The sequence below is a fragment of the Drosophila sulfurigaster genome, chromosome 3, assembly GCF_023558435.1.
Source record: "Drosophila sulfurigaster albostrigata strain 15112-1811.04 chromosome 3, ASM2355843v2, whole genome shotgun sequence".
NCBI classification, from domain to species: domain Eukaryota; kingdom Metazoa; phylum Arthropoda; class Insecta; order Diptera; family Drosophilidae; genus Drosophila; species Drosophila sulfurigaster.
In genome coordinates, this window is record NC_084883.1 from 48,431,173 (window position 1) to 48,454,171 (window position 22,999).

General features: G+C 36.6%; 1 protein-coding gene across 11 annotated transcripts in view; it reads right to left on the reverse strand.

Moving 5' to 3' along the window:
* The window catches only part of LOC133845847 (protein boule), a 34,398-nt gene that overhangs the window by 8,508 nt on the left and 2,891 nt on the right, over window positions 1-22,999 (reverse strand). For 10 of the 11 annotated variants that reach the window (XM_062280436.1, XM_062280438.1, XM_062280442.1 and 7 more), the window contains exons 2-3: window positions 7,628-8,128; window positions 6,190-6,343 (exon numbers count right to left, since the gene is read on the reverse strand). In XM_062280436.1, coding sequence (XP_062136420.1) covers window positions 6,190-6,343; window positions 7,628-7,749 — 276 coding nt within the window. In that variant the 5' untranslated portion in view covers window positions 7,750-8,128. Of the gene's footprint in view, window positions 1-6,189; window positions 6,344-7,627; window positions 8,129-20,574; window positions 20,592-22,999 lie in introns of those variants that run through there. The other variant, XM_062280437.1, reaches the window with a different exon arrangement.

A 22,999-nucleotide genomic window follows, 5' to 3' on the forward strand; every position in this document is an offset into this window, starting at 1 on the left:
CAATTAATAGAAGTGTTTAGTTTTGATAGAACCAACCTCATATATGTGTATTTAAATGATTTGTGCATTGAAGCTCGAACTTTTGCATATTTTCATAATTGTAAAGAATTAATTAATCATTTAGTATTTTATTTGGCTATCTATTCAATTATTTAGTATTTTATTTTATATCTTGTTTATTATTTTCATATATTTCAAAGATGTATAATGAATTTAATATCGATTATTCTATTTTATTCAAATATTTAGTATTTTATTTTAGTATTTAGTTCAAATTTAAAAATAAATAACGATGAATTATTTAGTATTTATTAAGCAATTTAGTATTTTATGATTTTTTAGTATTTTAATTTAGTATTTAATATTTTAATTTAATACTGTATTTCTTTTTTTTTTTTTTGTTTTTCCAAAAATGTATGATGAAATATTTAGTATTTTATTTAATTATTTAGTATTTTATTTCAGTATTTTCACATAATTTATCATATTTATAATTTATTTTATTTATTTTTATTTTTAGGATTTATAATGAATTATTTAGTATATAGTATTTTATTTCTTATAATATTTAATTATTTAGTATTATTTTATTTTAGTATAATCATTTTTGTTTTTTTTTTTATTTCATTATTTTTAATATTTTATTTTTGTCAAATTGTTTTATATCAAATGGCGTAAAATATTTATGAAAATATGCAAATTCAGAGCTTCATTTAATGACCCTTGTTAGTAGCTTGTTTTAGCTGCTCTTTTAATCACTTCTTTCCTTACTACGCATTTTAATTTATTCAGATTGAGAGTGCTTTACCATATGCTGATGCTACTCCTCTGCTCCTGTTCAATTCACCTGACTCTTGTGGCACAAATATCTAAGCTGCTTTTGACATTTGCCTAAGCTTTGCTAGCTCTTTATAAGCTCACTAATTGCTCCATATGCTGAAGAGCATTTCGAGTCCATTTTAGTAGCATTAGAATACCATTGAAATGGCATTCACTCTGCATCAAATATGCGCAATCGACAACGGCTTGAAAGCGCTTTAAATCAAGTACGAACAGCTGGAACATCAAAAGCTAGCATACTGCAATATAACTGAGGGGTTCGATTAATCGACAATCTCAAAGCGACATTGGCTTTAATCACTAATAAAGCACAAAGTGGAACATCAAAAGCTAGGTATGCCAATATAAAGGTTTAACAAGTGTTTTTATTTGCAATATTCGCTCTATTGACAAATCGACATCGGCCTTAAGCAACAGTACAAACTGGGTTAGAGAAAAATAGTATTTAGGCAGTATTGATTCAGTATTTGAATTCTTAGTCTAACTTTCTATATCAGTTACTAATCCAATTTAATCCGATAAGTACTTGAATATTAAAAAGTTTGCTACAATCTAAAAATCTTGGCAATTATTGATATTAAATCGGGTTCTACTTTCCGCTAATCCACAATTACATTAGCTTCAATCGAATTGAGCGAAGTTCAAATTAGAACATTAAAAAAGTTGGGTTAAAGGGTAAAAGACACATTATATTATTCCAATCTCGAAAATCTTTTCTATTAACATTTAACTAGAATGAATGAATGTTTCGTTTTAAAAGCAGCTTCTACTTTCCCTTTTTTTGTGGATGTACCAATTTGTATTGCATTTAAAGCCAATCTCAACAACCTCTTAATTCTCAATCATGCAGTATCTCAAAAATATTAAACTTTGCAACCAGTATTAGCAATTGTAGAATGTTTCTTTTAAAAGTAATTTCCCATTTCCGATTAAAAGTCACATTAGCTTATTGCTAAGTACAAACTGTAACTACTAAAAATTGTTCAAATACTGTCTTACTGTTGTAAGCTCTACACTACCTCTTAAACCTTTTCTATTAAAAACTCAAAAATATCAAAATAATAATTCAATTTCACAAACATTTGTGAAATATTAATATACTTATTTAGTTTAGTTTGATATTAAATTTTGCTTTTAATTTCTTTTTAAACTATCCCTATAACATAAGCGTCAACCGCTTTAAATGAAGTACAAACTTTACATCCAATGTTTAAATACCGACTTAAATTGCAATCTCTACAATCTAATTTTTCTATTAATATCTCAAAAATATTTAGCTTGGCAACCAATGATACTAAATGAAGAGTGTTGCTTTTAAAAGCAGCTTATATTATATAACATTCTTTTTAAAAATATCTAGCGAAAATACCTTCGAGACCTCAATAAATACTAACGAGCTGAAAGTATCAACTCTTACTGTAAAGCTGCTTATAAGGTTCTAGTCTTCGGCTCATCATAAGCTATTATGACCACAGAGAATGTGCCACAATCCACAAATATCTATAGTAGACTTCACTCTTCTCACTCTCTCGACACAATCGATGGCGAAGTGCCATCGCTATTTGCCGCAAAATTCCGTCGGCCATTTAATGGGCGGCCATCTTGAGTCCGTCTGTCTGTCCGTCCGCCTGTCGTGACTGTCTTGACTGCCTCTGTTATGCTCGTTGTTCGTTGTACATGGGTCAGTTTATCTTTAATTGGCAATTAGTCGCTGATAGCCGCAGCGATTTGCACTTGAAATGCATGAAAAGCCAACACAAAGCACGACCGTCTGTCCGTCCGTTCGCCCACCTCTCGATGATGGGGCGTGGCCGTGTCCTAAGCAAATGTTTGCGGACAACAACAGCTGCTGCTGCCTTAAAGTTCTTAAACGAGCAAGAGAGAAACTCGAGGCCTACTTTTCTTTGCTTTTGATTTTGCCTTTTTTCATTCACTGTTCTTGGTTCTCGGTTCTGTGTTCTTTGCTTTTTCTTTCAGCGTATCCTTTGACCGCCGCAGGGCAAACAGACGCCCCTTAAAAGAATAAAAGACGTCCAAGACACACACACACACATAGGGAGCAAGGATAAGGCGTTGCGCTGAACAAAAGGCCACAGTGTTGAAGCCACTCGTTGGTGGGTAGTGAAGTGGGGGGTGAATGGGGGAGACCCACTTCTGTCTCGCTGTCTTGAGCGAATTTAATTAAGAACCCTTTGAGGGCTGCTCTACGACATCCTGAGCCCTTTGTTTCCTTCATTCACACACACACGGAGAAGCATAAAAAGGACAACAGGCAGCTGCTTGACCACACCCCCTCCGCCCCCATTCCCTAGAGACAGTTGTTGGTCATTGGCAATGCGCATTAATAAACGCATCTTGAGCAACCCAAAAAAAAAGAGGAAAAGTGAGTAAAAGTAACATTTCAATTTTGAATCCTTTGAAGTTTGATTGTGTGAGTGTGTGTGAATAATGAGTGTGAGAGTGCGAGTGTGTGTATTTGTGAGTGTGTATTTTAAGTCTCTAGTTTGTGGCTGGATAATTATGTATGCTAAAGTGTGGATTTAGTGCGCTATCAAAAACATATACACAATTGTTGGTAGATGAAATGAGTTTGTGTAAACCTCGAGTGTGTGTGAGAGAGACAGCATGCTAATTAAGTAGCAGCAGCATGACGACGAACTCGGCCAAAAAGGATACGAGTGAAGAACCTTGGCCGTTTCTCTTCTTCTCTATTTGCCAGTTTGCGGCTTAAAAACTTTTTGGTAACAAATGAAACTTTTTGATAACCGAAATTTAATTAGTGCAAATGTTTAGTCATGTGAATGTGTATGAGTGTGAGTGACACGTGTGTGCGAATGTGTGTGTGTGTGATGTGTATTGTGTATGCACATTAAAATCTCGTTAAACGTTGCCACGGATGGCAGTCAGCAGAGCATTGTGTTGGAGGCTGCTTATTGTTGTTGCTGCTGCTGCTGTCGTTGCTGCTGTTTACTGCCTAGGGGCGTTTGCTAAGGACACAAGAACAATACACACACATACACCTACACGGCGAGAGGGGAAAAGGGAGAGGGGGAAGAAAGGCTGTGTGTGTGTGTGTGCAACACAGAAATGTGCAAAGCGCCAGCAGCGCAATAACAATGCACATTTAATGACAAGTGGAAAACTTTTTCACTTAATGTATGCCACACAAAAGGAGCTGGCCTCCAGCTGAGTGAGAGAGAGAGAGAGAGAGTGGGGAAAAGAGAGAGTGACAGAGAGAGCACAGCAGCTGCTGCTGCTGCTGTGTTATGCAATGCTGCTCAATCAAAAAGGCAGCCAATATATTGTATATGCAATATCTAATAAGGTTGCAAGCAGCGCCCAACCCTAAAGCTTGTGACTTTATTTAGACAAGAAGCGTCGTAACCTGTTTTAGCCAGGTTGCTTTTCTTTTGCCGTGGGAGCAATTCATTATTATTATTCCCTAGGCCGAGGTCGCAGCCGTCCAATGAACTTTTAAGGTAACCCCCGCAAGAATTACTAATAAGAAAGCGCACCACAAAAAAAAAATTAAAACGAATTACAGTGTGCTCGACTGTGAGATACCTGCTGCCCATTTTCAATAATACCATATTCTAAAAATAATATACTGAGAAAATGCTAAAATATACCAAAGTCTAAATTTGGTATATTTTTTTATATATCTACATTTAAAATATTCCCAAGAGTACAATATATACCGGAGTGCTAACCAAAGAAAAAAATTAAAAAATACTAATATACCGAAGGCTATATTTGGTATATCGATTTAGATCTGCATTCCAAATATGCCAAAGAGTTCAAAATATACCTGATTGCTAGATAAAAAAAACTATATATATACCGAAAAAATACTAAAATATTTGGTATATCGACATATTACATTCAAAGTATATGGTATACTCTATGGTAGAATACCAAAATAGTATTCCGAAAAAATGCTAAAATATACCGAAGACTATATTTGGTATATCGATATAGATTTACATTCGAAATATGCCAAAGAATACAATAATATATACTTGATTGCTAGATAAAGAAACTATATATATACCGAAAAAATACTAAAATATTTGGTATACCAAATATTCCACATATTGCATTTAAAGTATATGGTCTACTCTATGGTAGAATACCAACATACAAAATACTGAAATATACCGAATAGAGTACAATATATAGCAGAATGTCAGTCAAAGCATCTAAGATTCTATGACAGTACCTCTAAGATCTGGGGCGGACTATTAAATCTGCTGTATCGTCTCGGCTTAACAAAAATATATGTATGTATACACTAAATAGGGTCAGAGATGCCTTCTCCTGCCTGTTTCATACATTTCCTGCAGTCATTTAAGTTATAATACCCTTCTACTCTATGAGTAGCGGGTATAAGAACCGAGGTAAGAGCTAAACAATAATCGAGAAAATAAATAGTATATATATAAATAATATATAGTTTGTTTTATAAGCAAAGAATTATGCACTAGAGTCTACTACACACGCTATAAAAAGGGACAGACTCAAGACACGTTTTATATAATTAGCTAAAAGAATTTTAGTTTTTAATTTGCAGCAAAAGAAACGAAAATATGGTAAAAAGAAAAGAAACGTATTAAACAAACGGTGCAAGAACGCAACTCAACTTTTTGGTAAAAACAACACACACACATCGTTTGCTGTTTTTTTGTTTTATCGGCAACAAATACGAAATTAATCGGGGCACAGCAGCCGCCATCATCATCATTAAAAAAAAATAACTATATAGTATATATATATGCATTTACAAGGACTTGCAATTGGTATCGTACTAAAAACTATGTTAAGTGAGTGAGTGAGCAATGTGTGTTTGTGTGTGTGTGTGTGTGTGTGTATGATAATGTAACGTAACGTAACGCAACGGAAACGTAACTCGAGAAACGTAACTCAACAAAAACGCAATTAGAAGAAATACAGAAATACATAAGAGAATTACACGAAGAGAGAGTGCCGTCGGGTTTTTTTTTCATCCGTCGTCGATACACATCATCGATAAATAGTTATCGATAACTAATGACACGCTCAATATGAAAGAGAGCAATTGTTCATCGCAGAGCTGCTGCTGGTGATGTTGTTGGGTCAGCTAATGCCCTAAAAGATCGGAGGCACATTATATATAGATATATATATCGTTTCACATACATATACTCTTCCAGTAAGTGTGTGTGTGTGTGTGTGTGGAGTGAAGTGTAGTGTGTGTTTTTGTGTGAGGCGTCGCACACGACAAAAAGCATCGTTAAAAAAAATGAATCGAATAATTCGATAACACAGGCGACATTAGCAACACAGCATAGATTGGAGATGGCTTCTACTTACATCGGCCTGCAGTCTTTGCGCCTCCTGCTCCGTCTCGAATGTGACAAAGCCATAGCCCTTGCTGACGCCAGCGCGATCCACAATGATCTTTGTACTCTTCACAGTTCCATAGGCGCTGAACACGCGCGTCAGATCCGCCTCGGTGGTGTCGCCGCTAAACGTGATAGAAAGAAAAAAAGGTTAGTTAAGAATAAATATGTACGTTTTACTGGATCATTAAAATCAAAAGTGTGTTTTACTGCAAAACATTCGTAAAATTACAGAATTAATATACTGAATACATTAAAATATACCGAAATCTGTATTTGGTATATTAATTTACTATTTCAATAAATACCACACGCATTATTAAATATAAACAAGTTACAGAAAGCTATAGCAAGAGTGCTCGATCTCAAAAATATTTCAGTATTCGTGATATATCTAATAATAATAATATCCTGAAAGCTATATTTAGTATATTCATTTATTATTTCGAAAAAAAAATGGTAAAGTAATAAAATATATACCGAAAGCTATATTTGGTATATTAATTTACTATTTTAATCAAAATATAACGTGTACAATATATACCACACGCATTAATATACTGAATACATTAAAATATAGCGAAAGCTGTATTTGGTATAGTAATTTACTATTTCAATCAAAATATACCATGTACAATCTATACCACACGCATTATTAAATATAAACAAGTTACAGAAAGCTATAGTCAAGAGCGCTCGATCGCAAAAATATTTCAGAATTCGTGATATATCTAATTTATATACTAAATAATACAATATACTGAAAGCTATATTTGGTATATTTAATATTTTATTCAAAAATATGCCATTTACTCGTACAATATACCAAGAAGCTTTTAAAATGTTAAATCGCAATAATGAGACTATTTGTCTATGGAATTCTTTAAAATTGGAACTTACTACGAACCAACTATAATTTGTTTTATAATTCTTAATTTAAAATGAAAGGAATAATTTTAAAGTTTTTTCAGTTGTATAGGGAGTATTTTAAAGTGTTTTTGAATTTTCCATTTAAAAACAATTGAATTGATAATTGTGATTATTAAATTATTATATCGAATACAAGGAATATTTTTAAAGGCAAGAAACATCGAAAAACTAATACAAAATAATAAAATGTATAATTTTATAAATAATATCAATTAAATAAAGAAATATTAATCACTTATTATGAATATTGATCTCATTATGAATGTTATTATATGAAAAACATTTTAAAGCACTAAGTGGTAAGAGTATTATTAACTTGCAGACACATCATCTATTTAATTAACAATAACCAATTGATATTCTTCAAATGAAATCTTTGAATATGTTTGTTTATTCAAAAATTGATGGTGCTTAAAAGTGTAAATGGATTTCAAAGCAATAGAACTCATTTAAAGTACTTTGAGTTTTTCATTGCTCACCTTATGCCGCCCACAAAGATGCGATTGGGTATGAGTGTGCCGTATTTGGGTGCCGCAAGTGGCGCCTCGAGGGCGCCGGCGGGCGCTGTGGCAGCAGCCGGTGCGGCTGTGATCTTGTGCATCTCGGCTGGTGTCGTCTCCAGACGAAAGTTGGCTCCAAAGGGCAGAATCTTGAGGCTGTTCCTCCAATCGCTTGGGCACTAGCAAAACCGAAAAAATATCGTCTCTCGTGTCTAAGAGCAGACTTCTTCTCTCTCTCTCTCTCTATCTATCTCTCTTTTGCTCAGTGGTGTGCGCTGCAGTTGTTGCTATTGCTATTGCTGTTGTTGTGGATGTTGTTTTGTCGCCTTAGTCCGGTCGAACATGCATGTATATAACTATATCTCTGGATCCTCTTTTTAACACAACACGTCTCTCTCTCGTCACGTCACGGCTTCGCTTTTCTTGGCCTTTTCCAGCTTTTTGCTATGAATTTTACTAAATTGTTTCCTTTATGCACAACTGTAAAGAGAGAGAGAGCAAAAGAAAAAAGAGTTAGAATAAAATATACGTAAAGATCTTGTGTTGTGAGTTTTGAAATGTAAAATTGCCCCCTACATAACGAAATGCAGTCTATTTTTGTCCCAGAGGCCAGAGACATATGTCAACCACGCTAGAGGGAAAACTCACAGATACAGAGAGAGCGAGAGAGAAGGAGAGAGAGAGCACAGTCTCTTTTTCTTAGTGCGAGACACATGTGTGCGCCATAAATTCACCTTCAGCTGAGCAGCAACAAAACACAGCAACAGCAACAGCAACAGCGACAACTCTCGACTCTCGACAAGCAAATAGCGCAGCGTGTTTAAATTTAACAACAGCCACAACAGCAAAAGTAGAATCAGAGAAGCAGACACGAACAGCAGACTGTCAACAATGAAATGGCCAAAATAATTGTTTGTATCTCACAATGCGATGCACACACTTTAGATACTTTAGCTAGGCTAGAGATACAGATACAAGATACACACAGCACAAGAGACTTCAATTAGTGAAGGCATTTAACATGTTCGCCCAAGGAATTGGATGTGAGATATATATCTTATATCTATATCCAATGTTGCATTTGCATGTGTGTGTTTGTGTGTGGCATGTGTTCTACTTTTATCTACCCCGCCTCCCTCTTCAATCATGAGGTTGTCACTTATCGCCCAATGTGTGTATGTGTGTTTGTATCATAATTATATTTTCATTAACAATGTATAAGTCCAAATCGATTCCAAATGCCCGAGAAATAAAAGTACATTTATATCGAAATGTCTCGATGGCGTTTGCAGCTATCTAATTTGTGTCTACACGTGATTTTTGTGTGGCTCATTTCGCTGTTTGAGCCAAAAATTTTGCTGTGCTTTCTGCCACACAATGTAGCTCAAAACATAAATTAGAAATTCGCATAAATCAAAACACATAAAACACTAAACTAAATATAAACACACAACAGCAGAGCTAATAAAGCTATACGAGATGTATCTGTTGAATTTCGTTGTTGTATCTGTATCTGTCATAGTTCTATCTTTCTTTCTCTCATTAAATCGCGTCACATTTCCAAAATGTTTTTCACAATTTTTACTTTTATTTTTAGACGTCGGAGAGGAAAACAACTCGAAGTAGCTCAACGCCCACACAGGGAAGAAACACGAAGGAAAGAAGGAAAATAAGAAAAAAAAAAAAAAAGAAAAGTGAAAACTACGCCAAGTAAAAGCTTTTTCCTAAGTGCCCCTGACATAAATCATGGCAATATCCAAAAGAGCTAAAAGGGAAGCATCTTGGCATCCAAAGAAGCATAAAGATTAGTGTGTTGAGTTTTTAATTATTTACATGAATATTATGAAATTTTGGAAGCACTTCATTTGCGCCCTGGCCAAATGATAAAGACAGACACACGCACACACAGACAATCTTCTCGTAGAGCAGTCGTTAAATTGTATGAGCAACTGCATTATTAAAATGCCCATCAAAAGAGGCCCTGAAATTGGCAGCGTCAGCGACAGCAGCAGCAGAGACGTTGGCAGAGGTCAACCGGAAAATCACAGCAACATGACAACACAGCCAATGCTATCAGCGGAATTTAATCAACACACAGCAAACCAAGCAAACTGAGCGCAGCGGCCACTCCACAATAAACCTCCCACAACTCCCTCCTCGCCTCTTGCCCCTTTCTCATGTCTCTCTTCTGCTTGTCATCTCTCAATTGTCTGTTTACCCCAGAGCAGCAAGTAACTCCCACCTCTCCCCCTCCCTCAGTCACTCTGCCACAATCGCCGTGCCAGCACTCGACATTATTGCAAAATTCCACGTGCGAAAATTGCACGCGTAATGCCAATGAAAACGAACCAAAGAATTTAATAATAACATACAAACACTGTCAAAAGTTGCTGAGCAATATACAAGACTGCAAAATACCCTATGAAATACCTAATAGGTACGATAGTAAAAGTAACGATAGTAACACAAATTCATCGATAGTAATACAAATTATTAATGCAGTGTAAGTACGATAGTAAAAGTAACGAAAGCAATGCAAATTAATCGATAGTAATACAAACTATTAATGCAGTGTATATTGTATGTATCAATAAATAAATGATATGCACTTCATTGATGTTCATTGAATATAAATATCCTATTTTTATTTACTATTAGCAAATACTATGGTAATTTAATAATAATAATTTTCAGTAGAATATTCATTATTGATTGAATCGAAATAATAGCTATGCTTTATCAAATACTATCGATAAAATATACATAGACTTTTAGTAGAAAAATATAAATCTCACTAATACTATTTTTAGTATCGAAAACTATTTTCGATTAGTCATTAATCATTAGGAAGAAAATCGGTAAATGTTTTAAACATTTTCTGTTGTAGATGTGTATAAAAAATGTACTATATAGATTGTAATGAATTATTAGCATGCAAATACTATCGATAAAAATCGAAATGAGAAGATTTTAACTAGAATAATATAAATTTACGAAATTATTTTAAATCTGACATACTACCACTATTTTCGAGTTGCGTGTGTTATACGAGTATGTACAAATATATTTGATTAATGTGCTTAAAGAAATGCATTTGCAATGAAGATTGAACTGCGTCTGTGCAAAAAAGCGAATTCATAATCCAATTATGCATTTTCGAAAGACGGATTTATAGAATGAATATGAATTTCTTGGATTCTTGGATTTTTTCTTTTAATTAATACTATTTTATTATCATATCACATTCAAATATGATCGATTTAAAGAAATATATACGGAATACTAGAAAAATATTAGAAACTAGGAATATATTTGAAATTAATTTGTGATCTATAATTAGCAAAGTTTTGGCGTTATCTAAGCGTGTCCTCTTTGTATTTAATAATTTAGTTAAAGCCCAAGGCAGCCAATAATAGTAAATTTACACTAGATTGTAAATCAATTTCTAATCTATAGATACTTTAATTTAATAATTCGTACAAAAATACTATCGATAATTCTTATCGTAAGCCAGAGAACACTAATCACCAATCATTAATACATTACTTTCAATAATACTAAATCACTATACTTTGAGATTTACTAGGATTTTCAGTGATTTTAAGTAGAGTACTTGTCGCTTTTAATCACTATCAAAACGTTTTATCTAAAGTGCACAGAGCAAACAGCAAACAGCAAATACCAAACATACTTTCGTTGATTGTGCAAACCGGCAACGTAACTGGAAACTGGGAACTGGGAAGATATTGATGGCAATGGCTCATCCGAAATTGCACAGTCCTGATGTGCTCATCAAATAAGTATTTGGGAAATGCAATCTAAATGAACTTCACACAGATTCACAGATACACAGATACTTCTGGTATATAGAACAAGCATTTTAGCCTTGATGTACAGCATTTCGATTGGCTGCAGGGCGCAACCGAAATCAGATTCAACCATGCAACAATTCCGGGAGCTGCCCCAAAAACAACATTCAAACATTCCACACTGAGAACTGAGAGATGAGAGAGAGAGAGAAGCGCCAACAACAATTTTGCTGTATTTTTATTATGTTTTTTGGCACAATTCAAGCGCAACTTGGGCAATTAGGGCAATGCAATTAGTAAGCGTCAAACTATTGAATAACCAGACGGTCAAACGAAGAAGTGCGAAAGAAAAAGTGAACCTAAAAAAGTGGAGAAGGAAAAGGGAAGAGGGAGAAGTAGGGGAGACGAAAGCGAGTGCAACATTTGACCTATAAAAATGGCAAAATGTGGGCGCTTGAGTTGGCACAGATAGCAGCAGAAATAACCACGGAAAGGAGCTGCATCCTCTGCCCCACAGGGTAAAAACTAAACTGCCCACACGAGACGAACACACACACACATATAGAGAGACACACAGAGACGCACACACAGAGACGCACACACAGAGACGCACACACAGAGACGCACACACAGAGACGCACACACACAGAGAGACACACACATATAGAGAGACACACACAACACACGCAAAGTTCTAGATAAAAATAGTGAAATGCTTTTCGCTCACCTGCGACGTGTCCTTGCCGAAATAAAACACAAGCCAGAAAGGGGAAAGAGAGAGAGAGGGAGGGAGGGGAAAGCAGAGAGACAGCAACGTGGGACAGGTAAAGCAAAGAGCCAAGGCAAGCGATAGTCAAAGACTGATAAAAGCTTAAATGCTGACACAGAAAAACGTAACGTAACGTTGGGTAAAAAGTAAAGTAAAGGTAAAGGAAAGGAAGCAACGCCTCAACAGGAAGCAGCAGGTAAAAAGGGAGAAAGGCAGAGGAAGGAGAAAGGTAAGGAAGGGAAACCGGGGCATGGCGACAAGCTGATAAGCGTATGTAAGTCACATAAGAACAATTAGCCAAAAGCTCAAGAGTTGAACTCTTTTTCGGCAGCAACAGCACCAGCTAAATCCCAACAGCAAACAAGGCTAAAAGCAAAATCCCAGGCGCGTGCTGCCGCATAACTTGGGCAAAAATGCGGGCCAAACAAGCAGAGGACATCAGCAGGAGGTGGAAAGAAGCACTCAGTCAAAGGTCAATTGAAGTTGCGGCCAAGCAGACAGCAGCGACAGCAGCCAAGTCAAGTGTAATACGAGAAAGCGCAAAAATGGCACAGTGAAAGAACACATACATACACAGGACACACACACATAGGACAACACACACACATACATACGAGGCAGATGCTGACTGACAGCGCGCCGGAAGTGGCTGCCAGTTCACCTAACATCTCCTACCAAAAATAAAAAAAAGGCGAAAATACAAGCAAGCAACAAAAGGGCCAGAAATATGTTACACAATCCTTGAGAGCGAAGCGTGGGGATGTTATACGAATGTGTGTGTGTGAGAGTGTGTGTGTGTGTGTGAGTGTGACGAGGACACAGACGAGGACGAGCACGAGGACGTTTGCTGCCTCTGCTGTTTGCTGCTTGCTGCTGCTTTGGGTGTCAGTCAAGTGAAAGGAAATTGTAGCGAACAGATACGAGAAGCGCAGGCTAGGCACAGAAGGGGGGAACGGGGAGGCGGTGTAACGTGGCTGTGGCAGACATACCAACAGACAAACATCATCATGATGAGGCTTGACGAGCGGCAAAAATCCATAATCCTCGCAAAAGGGAAACGACAAACTACAAAGCCAAAGCAAAAGTTCTCTGTTCATCGTCGTCGTTCGAAACAATGAAACTTTTTCTACAGCAGCAGCGTTAAATTGTTTGATATGTGTGTATGTAACACACTCACACACACACACATACTAACACACTCTTCCGTGTCGTGTGTCCAACTGCGTATTTGTATTGGGTTTTTGGGGGTCCAATATTTGCACAGCATTGCAACTTAAAGAAGACTTTCCTCTGAATCAATATATTCCGCAAAATGTACACAAAAATCTGTCACGCAAGCAGCACCCAAATTTCCTCCCCCCTCATCTCCTCCTCCCCCCTCTTCTTCCACCCCCTTTTGGGCTGTGCGGTTGAAAAGTTAGCCAAGCATTTGGCAGATGATTTATTGCCGCACAGCACAGAGAGACAACGCTGCGTATGAGCGATGGCTAGGCGCATAAGCCACGCCCCCTCTCTCTGTGCGCTTTAAAGGATTTAAGTGGTATTTGATATACCCAGGGACAAGTTGTGGTTACATCTATTAAATGCTGCGCCAAATTAAGTCATTAAAAAACAATTTCAACGAGCGTCGTGTTCTTTTTTCGGGTTGCACACGCTGCGTATGCGTAATGTGCGCACACAAGGTGCTCTCGAAGAAGACGAACGAACGCGGTAGAATATGCAAATTTATTAGCGACTGCGAGGGGAGCTATAAAAAAACCAAAAGCAGCAGCCAGCAAGAAATGCAATCATGAAAAAGCAACGCTGTAAAAGGCAACACACAGAGCAAACGTAAAGCGAAAAGAAATGGCCTAAAAGTGTGACTTGGGCACAGATGAGGCACTAGGGAGGAGGGTAGGGGTAGGGGTAGGGAGTCGTTTGAAGGGAGAGGTGGGGGATGATGTGAATGCAGAAGGGCTGCCAACTATTTTTGTAGACACAGCTGCCTTTGCTTTGTGCTGCTTTCATTTCTTAGGCCAGGCATAAAATTAAAATGCAAAACGAGCCAAAGAGAGAGAAGTTGAGAAAAACAAAGAGAGAGAGGGAGGAAAAGGTTGTGTAGGTGCTATGTGGGTGTGCGTGTGTTAAAGTGAAAAAGCGCAGCTGAGAGCACGTCATCAAAAGCGTCTCTAGCTGCTGCTGTTTTTTTCTTCCTTTTGCATTTTCCGCTTGCACTTCAATCAAGCAACTCGACAAACTGCGCCGCCTTCTACCAACACAGCATTTGCATGCTCTGATGTATAGACACGTCTTGCTTCCCCTTCCCCCACCCTCTCAACACCTCTCTTCACTCTCCTCTCCTTTCTTTGCCACTTGAAATTCACCTGCAGCCAACATTTAGGCAAAAACCCAGCCAACATTTTCGCTTTTGTTTCAGCAGCAGCGTTTGTTTTTCATTCCTTCTTTTTTTTTTGGCTCGTTACAAATTTGCGCCTCAACTATTTAGCAAGTTATTTGTCCGACTGTCCGCCTCAGTCTCTCTCTTTCTCCCTCTCCCTCTCCCTCTCTCATTCTGTCTGTGTCCCAGTTGTTGTGATTTGTGAAAAATCTAATTTCAAAGTGAAACAAGCAAATTTCTTAGTAAAATAATACACATTTCTATTTTGCATTTCTTTTGTGTATTAAGTTCTGCAAGAGTCTCTAAATACAGTTTTAGATAAACTCACTCTCTACTCACTTGCTCAACACACTCTCTCATCTCAACTCGACTCACTTCGCTGTGCACCCACATGCAGCGCAAAGTTGCAAGTCATAAAAAACTAACATAAAAAGTAAAGTTGGCGAAAAATATATATTTAAAATATGCATACGCGACGTCTAGCGTAGCTGCTTTTAAGCGGAAGTTTTGCTCGCGTCTTTCTCAATGCTTAATATACTATATTAAATACTGTTAAACTGCATTAAATACTAAATAAATAATGACAAATAGTGAATTAATTAAATACTGAAATATTAGTTTTCTAAATTCGTTTATTAAATAAAAATAATAATAAATTTTGACAAATGAAATACTGCATTAAGTACTTGCAAATAAATACCGATTTTAATTGAGTACTAAATAAATACTCCATTAGATAAATACTAAAATACGAAATTAATAAACTAAACTAAATTTAATACTAAAATACTAATACTAAATATGTTAGAAAGGACGGTTAACGTTATTACAAATTAAATACATTGATACTAAGAAATAAAAACGAAAATACTAAAAATACTTTTATACTGAAAAATAGTGAACTAAACTAAATACTAAATAAATACGAGATGTTACTGCAACATAATTTCTTTCATTAAAAACGAATACACAAATAAATACCGAGCGGATTAAATCTGACTGAATTTCATACTTCATACTTCACATACTTCAAAAATTCTAGACAGAATATTATAATATACTACTTGCCGTTAGTCTGACCATACCTTCTGCATCGAAAATTAAAAGTAAAATAGTAGCCAGCTGCATAACTATTTGCATACATAATACTAACATCTAAATACTGAATTAATTAAATACTTAAAATTTACATGAATACTAAACGAAATAAATACTAAAATACTACTTGATGTTAGTTTAACCGAATTTCCTTTATTAACAATTAAAAATGAATTTAGTACTGGCTGAATACTAACAAATAAAAACGCAATTAAGGAAATACTAAATATATACTTGTATATGGACAAATACTGTACTAAGTACTAAAATACTGTTACTGAATTTCCTGCATTACTAATTAAAAATAAAATAGAAACCAACTACATAAAAATAAATAAATAATACAAATAAATGCTGAATTGAAAAAATACTAAAAATATACTTGAATACAGACAAATACTGAAATAAATACTAAATTCTAAAATACTGTTTCCTGCATTACAAATTAAAAAACTGCATAAAGACTAATACGAGTAAATACTGAATTGATTAAATACTAAAACAAAACTAAAATACTACAAGCTGTTACTCTAACCGAATTTCCCTCATTAAAAAATTGAAAAAGAAAGAGACCGCATAATTGGAAAATCGCGTAAACACAATGTGAAAATTGAGTTAATTACGCGTCAGCAGTTGGGGGCGATTTCATAATCGAATTGCGAACGTAATTTCACATCGGGGCAGATCAATGGATGTCATTAGCACAGCTGCTTAATATCGTGAATAATGACAGCGAATGAATAACTCAATTATGAATGCCGAATCATCACCGGAAACACAAAAAAGCACAGACAGACAGACAGACACGGCAAAAGCGGAGCGAAACGATTAAAGAGATGCGATCTCAATAGATAATGAATATATATTTTAACACTGAATTTAGAATAAGCAGAGAGCGAGAGAGAGAGAGAAGGAAATTCAAGTGTGTGTGGGAGGAAATATAGCTAAAAGCGAAACGCATGTAAATTCTTATTTTTGCATAGCTGCAAAAAGCATTCATCAATCTTACAAAATGCCAAATTTAATTAACTTTCAATGAAGAATTATGAACATAAAATACCCAAAAAATAAATAAACACAATCAAAATGAGATAAGCAAGTCAATAAATTTGGAAGAAAACGCAAAATACACACAATGAAATTTATAATGCATTTAAATGCAATGTATACACAAAAAGAAGAAGCCACATAAAACAAACATAATTTAATAGAATAACATTTTGAATATGCAATAAATTGTAGTACAAAATAAATTTAAATTTCACTTCAATTCATGAAAATAAATATATGCAAAATGTATTCGATTTGATTTGATTTTCGATTAAAAAGCAATGTGCATAAATAGCTTGAGTTCGATGATATGCATGAGAATATATAACCCAATTTCCATATGTATAATATATAGCTGAAATGCTATTTGTAGTTTTTTCCACTTAGTCTAGTCATCGTATCTGTCGTATTCTATTCTATGTGCTAATCCCAAGCTGACGTTGTTGCCCGCAAAAGCATTGTTGAAAATTTGGTCAGGTGGCTGCCACAGTTCTCAACACACATCAGCGACTATCGAGTGAGTGTGTGAGTGTATGTATTGTGTGAGTGTGTGTGAGAGTCTAGTGTGTGTGAGTGTGTGTATATCCGCTGCTGGTGGGCAGAACGATTTGAAACCGTGAAAATATGCAGATAACTAATATTAACTTTGTGTGTTTGAATGCATGAATGAAGCGGCTGAGAGTTGTAAAAAAGCTGAATGAATTGAATAGAAAGAGACATTTGAGAAGTGTGTGTGAGAGAGAGCGCAACAAAAGTTAAAACAAGCTGTAATTGGGGGCCTTTAACTGCGACGACTGTTGGCCGTAATAATAAAAGACCCGCAGCAGACCCACAAAAAACGGACTGAAAAAACTGAAAACTGAATCTGAAATCTAGCGCAGTGCGTGCAACGGTCCGAGAGCGAGTCTATTTATGGTCGCCAAATGGAGATTAGGTCGCCAGGTGGGTGTATAGCTCTCTCTTTCTATACCTTGGCTATATTATAGGTGCAGGTGTTGCGGTCCAAATGACCAGACTTTTTTTTGGGGCCTGCACGCTACGCTGCAAACAGTTGGGTCACATTTTGCATGTGGGCGCAACCTGAAGTTCATTGGGCACATTACGGAAAAAAAAGGCAGCCAAGAAAGTGAGACAGAGAAGGGGGATAAGAAAGAGAGGGAGCGAGTGGAAGAGGCGACTTTGCCATTTCCTGGATCATTGCCAGCAATTGAAAGTCAAAGTTATGCCCGAAACGAGGGAAAACAAACCGACGAAAACTCATCGCATACATCTCTCTAAGCGCTTTTAGGCATATTCATTTTAATATATTATATTTTGTTTGTGTTTGTTGGTGTTTTTCTTCTCGTTTTTGGCTTTGGGGCGCAGATTTTCCACATTGTATATAAGTTTTATGCCGTTTTGCGTAGCAGTTCAAATATAGCCCCAAAAAGCGTTTCGATAACAGCTCGAAGTCATTTTATTTTTATGACCAACGGCAACAGCAGCAACAACAACAACAGCAGCGACGGCAGCTCCCGGGGCGTGTCAGCTGGCTTCTCCCCTTCGGCATCCCCCACCTCCTCTCTCCACCTCCCTCCTGCCACCCGCCGCAGGCAGTCTCAACAGCTGTCGCCAATGTCGCCGCGACGACAAAACTCTCGAGAGCTAAACACAGCAACGACTTATTTTTTGGCACGAGCGCCAAGACGAAACAAAAAAAAAACACAAATACAAAACGAAAAATAAAACTGAATCTTTTTGGCTCAAAATTAAATGAAAACATATATGCTACACACACACACAACACACACTCACACTCGACAGCAGTCAGGCTAAAGTACTTTAGAAAATCTCTAAAGTAACACAGATTTGGCGTTTGTGGCCTAGCGACAAAATGCAAAAGCAAAGCGAATCGACAACACGTCGGAGACGACGACGACGACAGCGACGAGCAAAGCAATGAAAATTGAAGACGACCGCAGAGCGGCGCATTTAATTTTAGATTTATCTACAGGGTGTCTGTGAATGCTGCTGGCTGCTTTTCTCTTCCCCCTCTCTCACTCTACTCCCAGCAGGTGTGAACATAACGGGTGCTAGGCTAGACATTGAACAACGAGGATAATAAATGATTATTGTTATTACTATCAAAAGGCTTTTAAACCACACAACTTTGAGCAATATTGGAAAAGCAGTTTTCCCGACTGAAACTTGGGTTTTACAGAAATCCCAGTTCCCAGTTTTGGAATGTATGAATTTGTAAGCCTAATGCAAATAATAGTGAATGTTATATTATTTATACATATATAAAAGTAATTTTACCATTCAAATATTGAATGTTCCTAAATCTTCCTGAAAATACCAAATTAACTAATATACATAGTAAATGGTGAGTTTACTTTTTCATAAAAATACTAAATCTAGAATATTATATTCTAATGAAATATTGAATGTTCGCTTTTAGGGTTGACTTCCCTTAAAAATACTAAATACCCAAAATAATAAATCTAGTATATTATGTTTCATTCCGCCATTCCATTCTGATAATTATAATTTATAATTTTATATTTTTTGGGACTTCCTTCCCCTAAAAATACTAAATAAACTAATATGCTGAATCTATATTTTGTTTGCTTATGGGGTTTACTTTCTCGCTAAAAATACTAAACGTAGTATATTACATTCCATTAAAATAATATTGAATGTTCGATAAAAAATACTATATAAATAAAATACCAAATCCAGTATATATTGACTTTCTTTAATTTCATTAAAACGTCCCTTTATAGACCAAAATATCTTCAAATTTAAATATACTAACAAGTAGGTTTGGCATTTCATTATTTTTTTTTAATTTTTAATATAATAAATGTGAATCAATAATGAAAGTTTATAAAAATCGATTTTTTGATATGTTCAAATAAGAAACAAATAGCTTACTGCTTTTATTTAAAATATATTATATAGTTTTATATTGAAATCTGATTTTATTATTAATTTAGTATATTATATATTATTTTTATTTTATTTTGAAAGTATTGATATTTTAAAGTTAAACTAGCTCTAAAATATTTTTTTTCTTCACATTTGTTAGTGCAATTGGCTCACTAGGGATTTCTTTTTTGTAAATTAACTCCTTATAATTTGAAGTCCAATTTCCTTATGCAAATTTTGAGCCCTATTAAAATGCATATTGAGTAATTAACACCCATTTATTAATTTATGTTATCCTGCATATTTCCGACTTATTTATTTAGAAAAAAGAAACCCTACTTTCTAAAAAATGACACTTCTTGTAGATCCAAGCTAATTTTTAGAATATTTATGATATGCTAATTTTATTAACAACTTGAAGCTCGTCATTTAATTCCTTTCGCTGAATAACTTGCAAGTAATTTGTAAGCGGAAAACCTTTTTGGTTAAGTTCTCATCTTTTAATCAAATCTGTTCGCTCGCGTTTCCCCGGCAAGTAATCTATAACAAAAAAAAAAGAAAATCCGAAGCACATTTTGGGAGACTCACAGACTGTCACACCCCTTATTCTTCACTTCGGAAGACGTCGACAGACAGAAAGACGGACAACAATGTTGCCACAGTTGTCATCCCGCCCGGGGTCCCAAAGTCCCTGGCGACACGTTTCCTAGTCAACGCGAGTCGAGTCGAGAGTCAGGGAAATGAGAAGATGATGCTAAATGCTGATGATGATGTCGATGTCGATGAGGAAGAAGAAGAGAGAGAGACCGCGTGGGTTATTTCGAAACTGTTGGCGACTCTTTTTGATTTGATTTTTCAACACGGAATGCAACTAAATAAAATATAAAAAAATATTTTTAGATTGCATTTTTACCTTATTGCTGTGGGGCTTTTCCTTTTCTCGCTTGCTGCAGTTGAAAACTTTCCGCACTTTTAATTTCTATTATTTTTTTTTTACTTTTGAGGGCAAACAAATATTTGTGCCACCTTTGAGCCAAATAATTTTTTATGGCTGTTTAAAAATATATTAGCACCTTTTTTTTAGCTTGTTTATTATAATTATTATAACAATTATTATTATTATTGTGGTTTTGTGGTTGTTGTACCGAAAAACGCGTGCGCTTTAAAGAGAGTTGGAAAATTGAATAAATAATTCTGCTCGTTTCTTCTTTTATCACATATTTGTGGGTCAGCAATGTGCGTGCGTAAGTGTGTGTGTGTGTATGTGTGTGTGTTCAGAGTTGGGTTAGGATTAAGAGAAGGGGAGGAGGACAGGGTTTAATCTCGGGCTCGTTTATCAACTCATCAAAGGGCAGTCAAAATGCCAACGTGAAAATAAACGAAATTTCTATGCGCTCTGCATACGAGAAACTTCAGAGCGCAAGGCGAGAAGGGGAGGGGAAGGACGTAAAAGAGGGAGGCAGCAAAAGAGCGAGAGAGTCTTCTCGGGGTATAACGGATACCGAGTTGCCTTTGTGTATGTGTATGTGTGTGTATAGTTGTTGTTGTTTATGGCCATTACGTTACGTATACGCAACGTGTACGAATGGCAACACACTAGGGACGACGCTGCGAGGACGAGGACGAGGACGACGACGGACGAGGATGAAAGAGAGAGAGTCGTCGATGGCTCTGTGACTATTTGTGTGCTGTGCCGGGGGAATGTGGGCGGCGTTTGGCCAATAGCGGAACTCGGGGGGCGGGGGGAAGGGCAAACTTGTGCTTTGGTATACACAAAAATTGTTTCAATTCAACAACAACAATTTGAAAACAACAAATTTTTTGTGTGTCACGCATAAAATGTGATTCGCTTGTGTGTGTTTCTGAGTTTTCCTTGCCAAGCTTTTCCTACTTCCCGCGTTTGCTTATATTTCATAATTTTTTTGTTTTTCTGGCGAAAAAGCAGCAACAATGACAACTGCAACAACAAGAACAACAACTATCCCAAAATCAAGTACGTTCACACACAATTTTTGATAGAAGCACATATGAGTGTACATGAATACATACATATACATATATATGTATGTTTGTGTGTAGTTGTGCCGCTGCTTTCTGTTTTTGTCGCTCGTCTGGGTTCTGGGCTGGCTTTCTGGCTCTTGACCAGGCCGAAATACTATTTTTTTGTAGTTGTTTTATTATGATTTGTTGTTGTTGTTGCTGTCGTTGACTTTTGTCTGGTTTGCTTGGCCTGGCTTTAAAAAAAACCTTATTTTTTATGGCTTTTTTGGCGAAAAAAACGCAGTTTATATTTTTAAACACGACGTTGCTTGTGTGGTAACTGTTGTTGTTGTTAGTGTTGTTCTCGTTGCTGTGTTGTTGCAGCACAGAACGCACGAAAACTGGCACACACTCACACACATACAGGAAAAACACAAACACACACACACAAACGCACACACGCTGAAATGTCGTCTAACGTACGAGTTGCTGCTGCTGCTACGACGACGACTGCGACGCCAACGTCAACGTTGTAGGAGAATATTATTGTGAACAAAAAACCGACAAAAACGTGAAAAACGTTGCGACTGCGAAAAACTGCGAACTGCGAACCTGCGACGGCTTCTATGACGGCGGCGAGAGTGTGTGTGGCAGAAGCAGAAGTGTTGCAATCACGACGGTAGAACAACGACTCAGCCGACAACAGCTAACGAAACGTCGACCAACTCAACTCAGGCGGCGGCCCCCATACATAGCGGGCAGCGCTGCAGCTGCGCCAGCGACGCCAACGTCGCGCACTTCGTGTTGTCGTCGTCGTCGTGTCTCGTTCGGCATTCCACTGTTCGTACTTCTTTTCGTGTGCTTGCGCTCTCTTCTTTTTTGTTGGTTGGCGCTCTCTCTCTTAACGTTGTGAGTGTTTGCCGACAACGCAACGAGGGATGCAATGCACGTGTGAGAGAGTGCCTATGCATGTGGACGTGAATGTGTGTGTGTGTGAAAAAAGATTACAATAAACACATTTTAGCGATATTACATATTTGGCCTATTTATTAAGCAGCAGCAAATACCAATGACAACAGCAACAACAACAACAACAACAATCGGCAGCAGCAGCAGTAGCCGCTTTAACTCTCGCGCTTTGGACTTCCACTCCCACACCCACCACCAGCAGCACTGCTCCCCTCCCCCACACATACACTAGCGCTCTCGCTCTGGCGTGACGCTGACGTCGACGTTGACGTCTGTGCGCTATGGCTGGCCAAGCAAACACAGTTATGTTTTGCCGCTGCTCTCAGTCGCTGTCGCTGCGTGCGTTTAGTTTTTTGATTCTTTGCTTATTGTGCAATGAGCCATGGCGA